The 6,335-nt window shown below is 42.3% G+C and overlaps 1 protein-coding gene across 1 annotated transcript in view; it reads left to right on the top strand.

Annotated features, from left to right (window-relative positions):
- The first annotated feature begins 2,606 nt into the window (after positions 1–2,606).
- Positions 2,607–6,335, top strand: part of LOC115224293 (cytochrome P450 2J5-like) — a 35,054-nt gene continuing 31,325 nt past the window's right edge. Inside the window, exon 1 of the mRNA XM_029795119.2 lies at positions 2,607–3,846. Coding sequence (XP_029650979.1) covers positions 3,336–3,846 — 511 coding nt within the window. The 5' untranslated portion in view covers positions 2,607–3,335. The remainder of the gene's footprint in view (positions 3,847–6,335) is intronic.

Genomic DNA, 6,335 nt, shown 5'->3' with positions numbered 1-6,335 from the left:
ACGACCACAACTATCACCTCTGCAACCATCACCACCCCACCACCACCACTACTACTACCACCACCACCACCACCACCACCACTGTCGCCGCCGCCAACGTCACCACAAACCATTGCAAACATCTCCGTAAGCATCACCGCTCCCACCACAACCACCATCACCCTAACCGCAATCAACAACCACCACCGCCGCCAACAACATCAACAAAATCGCCCTCCACCACCATCACCACCGCAACAACAGCACATTACGCTCACCACCACCACCACCACCACCACCACCATCTCTACCATTTGCAACATGAAACCAAATACTAAGCTTCTACGTGGTCACTTGACTAGCTAAAAATAACAGCCAAATCTCCCTTCAAATGCATTCTGCAGCCATCTATAACATAAAAATGAGGGGGGAGGGCCACATTGGAAAATATGGGCCTGGATCCTCAGTACATAGGGCAAAAAAAATTACTGGAATATATTTATGACGGATCTGCGCGTTCAGGGCTGGCCGGGGGCTAAACAACAACCATCACATTTTAAGTTTGACTAATTGTTCGAGTAGAAAGCGTGGAAAATCAGCGATAATGACGTGTGTGTGTGTGTGTGTGTGTGTGTGTGTGTGTGTGTGTGTGTGTGTGTGCGCGTGTGTGTGCGTGCGTGCGCGTGCGAATGTCTGTGTGTAGCTACACATATATGTATGTTTGTATTTATTGTGTGCGTAGGTATGTGTATACGTATGTTTGTATGTATGTACATATGTATGCATGTATCTATGTATGTGTGTGTATGCATGTATGTATCGCTGTTATGCCTGTGTGTATGTATGTATGTAGGTATGTACATGTGGATGTATGTGTGTGTGTATATGTATCGCTGTATGTGTGTATGTATGCATCTATGTATCGCTGTGCGTACGTATGTATGTATGTATGCATCGCTGTATGTGATTTTTGTGTAAAATAACTATGTATGTGTGTACTATTTGTACATGAAGAGCTGATTGTGTGTGTGTTTATGTGTGCGTGTGTGTGTGTGTGTGTGTGTGTTTATGTGTGTGAGTGCGTCTAATTATTTATGTGGGTGTACAATTTACTATAGTATGCGTATAATTGAATAGGGGGTGTGAGAGTTGTGCGTGTATGTGTGCACTGTATGTATACTTGTGTGTATGCGGATGTGTCTGTGTATGTGAGTGTGTGCATGTGTGTGTGTGTGTGTGTGTGTTTGTGTGTGTGTGTGGATGCGTTGCTGTATGTGCGTGTGGTGCTGTCAATAAGTGTGAATATATGTACCGCTGTGTGAACGAGTGTAAACATTGCCGTACGTGCTACTATATGTACATTCATGTGTGTGTGTGTGGTGTGTGTGTGTGTGTGTGTGTGTGTGTGTGTGTGCGCGCGTGTGTGTGCGTGCGTGCGCGTGCGAATGTCTGTGTGTAGCTACACATATATGTATGTTTGTATTTATTGTGTGCGTAGGTATGTGTATACGTATGTTTGTATGTATGTACATATGTATGCATGTATCTATGTATGTGTGTGTATGCATGTATGTATCGCTGTTATGCCTGTGTGTATGTATGTATGTAGGTATGTACATGTGGATGTATGTGTGTGTGTATATGTATCGCTGTATGTGTGTATGTATGCATCGCTGTATGTGATTTTTGTGTAAAATAACTATGTATGTGTGTACTATTTGTACATGAAGAGCTGATTGTGTGTGTGTTTATGTGTGTGTGTGTGTGTGTGTGTGGTGTGTGTGTGTGTTTATGTGTGTGAGTGCGTCTAATATTTATGTGGGTGTACAATTTACTATAGTATGCGTATAATTGAATAGGGGGTGTGAGAGTTGTGCGTGTATGTGTGCACTGTATGTATACTTGTGTGTATGCGGATGTGTCTGTGTATGTGAGTGTGTGCATGTGTGTGTGTGTGTGTGTGTGTTTGTGTGTGTGTGTGGATGCGTTGCTGTATGTGCGTGTGGTGCTGTCAATAAGTGTGAATATATGTACCGCTGTGTGAACGAGTGTAAACATTGCCGTACGTGCTACTATATGTACATTCATGTGTGTGTGTGTGTGTGTGTGTGCACATGCTGTTATGTGTCCAACTTTATGTATGTGTATTATGTATGAACTGCTATGTGTATATATGCATATATATATATATGTGTGTGTGTGTGTGTATATACCGCCGTATATTGCTGCTGCGTGAATGTGTATGGACGTAATGCGTGGTATACATGTGGGAGTATGTACTATTTGTGTATATGTGTGTGTGTGTGTGTATGCTGTATTAGACTCTGTCCTCTTAACTGTACAGGTAAAATACACCGGTCAACCTCCGGAGTGAGAGCCAGCCTTCTCCCCCTCTACCATCACCACCTCCTTTTCCTCATTTAACTCTCGTCCCTCTCCTCCCTACCTCTCGCTCTCCCTCCCTCCCTGTTACTTTTATCTCATCTCTCTCTCTCTCTCACACACACACACACACATACTCTATTACCCTCTCCTCACCCCCCACCGCTATCCGCTCTCTATATCTATCTATCTATCTCTGTTTCTTATCTCTCCCCGCACCTCAGGTTGTGCTTTATAAACAAGAATTCTTCTCTAACTTGTTCACTCCACAATTCCAATCTTACCCTAATCACTTCGCTACTCGTACATCTCTTCCACTCCGTCCTGCAATAATTAAAAACTTATCAACAGTTTTTAAGAGGATAGAATCAACAAGAAAACAAGACAAGACATTCGCTTACACAGCCGAAAGACAAGCACTTATCACGCATAGTATATTACAGTATAGTAAATTATATTATAATATACAGTGAAGACAAACAGTTTACATACATATATATATATATATATATATATATATATACATATTCTCTGAAAAACAAACCGTTTTATTTATATACGAACATATATGCATACACACTGACGGCAAACATAAAAAAATAGCTGTATACAAACGTTCGGTGCAAAACTTACAATTTACACACGTTCGAAGAAAACTATAATATTCATACGTTCCGTCGGTGTATACAAACTGTATACATAAGTTCCATCTGCGAAAGCAAACTATACATTTATGTACAACGTATGTGCATACTCTTAGTAGGTGAAAACCAAATTATACTTTATTAACTGTTTATACATTCGCTGAAAACGAACTCTGTAACTTTTTTTTCCTTCTCCGCCTTTCTTTCTCTCTGAACTCTGCAAAAGCACACTCCTGCCTGCCTACACGTCCGGTGGAAACGATATAAAGGCGAACGTAACCTCAGCAGGTTCGTTATATTGTTGGAGCTTTTTCCAGTACGGCCCTATATATGTACAACACGACTGTGTCACCCGCCAACCATCAGCGCGTGGTAGCTGGTGTTGACCACTCATCATCGCCAGCGCCCAATATCGCCTTTATCGCTAGCATTGTCAGCAGCAGCGCAGCCGCCGCACAGACCAGCATGGAACCGCTGGTCGAAAATTCACAGATGCAGTCTACCTTTCCCACACCACCCGATCTCACCACACTCATTATTTTCCTGGGTACGCTCGGCCTGCTGTTAAGCGTGTGGAAACAGCGACTGGAAGGTTTGCCTCCGGGACCGCCCCGCATACCGATTGTTGGTAGCACTGTGCTGTTCTCCAGCTCCGACCTGGCCGAGGTGCTGGCTCAGTTACGCAAACGTTACGGTGACATCTTCAGCCTGCACGTGGGCAACAAGATGCTCATCTTTCTAAACGGCTACAATAATTTCAAAGAGGCCTTTATCACCAACCCGGATCTTTTTACGAACAAGGCAAGCACTTTTATAACCGAGAAACTTGGCCAAGGAAAAGGTAAAATTTACAATTTCTTATCTTTTATTTATTACAACGAGTAAGAAGGCGACGAACTGGCAGAACCGTTAGCTCGATGGGTAAAATGCTTAGCGGTATTTCGTCCGTCTTTATATTCTGAGTTCAAATTTCGCCGAAGTCGACTTTGCCTTTCATCCTTTCGGGGTCGCTAAATTAAGTACCATTCAAGCACTGGGGTTCGATGTAATCGACTATCCCTCTCCCCTCAAATTCCAGGTCTTGTACCCTACAATATAAAATATTAATTACAACCAGCGGTACGTGGTCATGCTGGGGAATATGCCTTTTTTATTTTCATTTTAATCGTGTTCTTCCTTGGGGTGGCTTACCTTACCGAAACGTTATTGTCAAACCCAATACTTTATGGTATTAACCACAGCTCTGTTTTGCTGTGGTCGACTTTTGACCCCTAATACTTGGGGTCGAAGCACCAGTCAAAAACTGGAGCAATTTAATCGACCAACCACTTTGCCGAAATTTCTGCAAGTCTGTGCATGTGTCAAAAAATTGTCGGACAAAGACACGACAGTATTTATTCCAGCTCCTTACTTCTGAGTTCAATTCCCGCCCAGTGCGATACCACTACCTGGAATAGCGATGTCCAATGTGGCAAACTTTCGAATTCGATCTCCGGTTTGGCTTCCTCCCTTCACCCTCTCTCTCTCACTCTCTCTCTCTATTTTTTCCCTATCATTCTTGGAGATTCTGTTATTTGTAGGTATTGCACTTCCTGATTAAAGGATAAAAGTTCGAGCGACCATGTAGTGAGGATACCCCCTTGGGTGTTGTCAGTAGCGTAATGCCGGTTGGGGTGGGGCACCACAGAGGGGTGCCAAAACCCACGCTACGCCTCTGGCTGCTGCTGCTGCTGCTGTTAATTTTTTTTTTGTTGTGGTATTCGACGATTTTTTTAACGCAGTTTTATTTTTCCAAATCTCTCTTTCTTTCTCTACCTCTTTCTTTTTCTCCATCTCTTTTCCCCTCTTCTTTCTATCCCTCTTTCACTCTATCTCTCTCCTTTTTCTCTCTTTCTCTCTCTCTCTCTCTCTCTCTCTCTCTCTCTCTCTCTCTCCCTCGCTGTATGTATATATAGTATTTTGTTTCAGTCATTTAACTGCGGCCATGCTGGGGCACCGCCTTGAAATGTTTTATATGAACAAATCGACCCCAGGATTTGTTTTTTTTTTTTTTTAAGCGTAGCGCTTATTCTTTCCTCCTCTAAGTTACGGGGGCGTAAGCACACCAACACTAGTTGTCAAGTGGTGGTGGTGGGGTCAAACAAGGGCACAAAGAGACACACACAAACATATATATATATATACACATATACATACATACACATATTACAACGGGCTTTTTACAGTTTTCGTTTACCAAATCCACTCACAAGGCTTAGATCGGCCCGATGCTATAGTAGAAGACACTTGCCCAAGGTGCCAAGCAATGGGACTGAACCCGGAACCATGTGGTTGGGAAGCAAGCTTCTTACCACACAGTCCCACCTGCGGCCTAGCCATCTCTCTCTCACACACAGTGCTGTATTGAGGTATAGACACATCGGGCAGATTGTCCAAATAGCTCACGGTACTAAGTGGCCCTCTGTATGCTGTAGTTTAGTGTGTATGTAGGGCCCCCAGTGCATTGCTTTGGGATCCTATATTACTCTTCATGCCAGCCGCTGTGTGCCTGCAATGTTAGCTTGTTTACATCCTTCGTTCTCACTGTCATTCTGTTTTATATTTTTCTGTCAATCAATCCAACATTTTATAATTGGTTGTATATCTCTGCTACTACAGATAGATATTCATTTGTATTTTTTTTTTTCAATCCTTCTACTTGCATCTTTATCCATTCTCTCTCCCTCTCTCTCTCTCTCTCTCTCTCTCTCTCTCTCTCTCTCTCACATTGTACATCTTTGCTATGTAACCGGTCGCTATTTAATTACCCATGCCTCTCGCTCTCTGATCTTGGTATTCTCTGGGTTCACAAAATGCAATTGGCACAAAAAAAAATTCTCTCTCTCTCTCTCTCTCATATATATATATATATATATATACACACACACACACACACACACACACACTGTGTTTGCGCGTTTTTTTTTTCTACCGGATCTCTTTCTCTGCTAGTCTGTATATATGTATTTGTCGTCCTTAGGCACACCTCCACGAGTGTCCTCAACCCCACCTCACTCGAAATCGTTTCCTCATAACTTTTGGAAATGGATCTTTTTAAAGGAAATTTTCTACAAATTCACTTCAGATTGTGTAGATTCCAACTGTATCGGAATTTGTAGTGAAAGTTTTTTTTTCTTTTCTGATGTGTGAGGAGAGGAGTTTCGGAAAATTCACACGTGTTGGTTTTGTTTCTTCATAACTTTCAGAAAAATTGGTATTTTTAAACGAAATTTTCTACAAATGCCTTTCAGAATGTGTACATTACGATTATATCATAATTTGTGGAAAAAA

This window comes from Octopus sinensis, linkage group LG25 (genome assembly GCF_006345805.1).
Source record: "Octopus sinensis linkage group LG25, ASM634580v1, whole genome shotgun sequence".
Lineage (NCBI taxonomy): Eukaryota > Metazoa > Mollusca > Cephalopoda > Octopoda > Octopodidae > Octopus > Octopus sinensis.
This window is presented reverse-complemented; position numbering and strand designations above follow the sequence as displayed.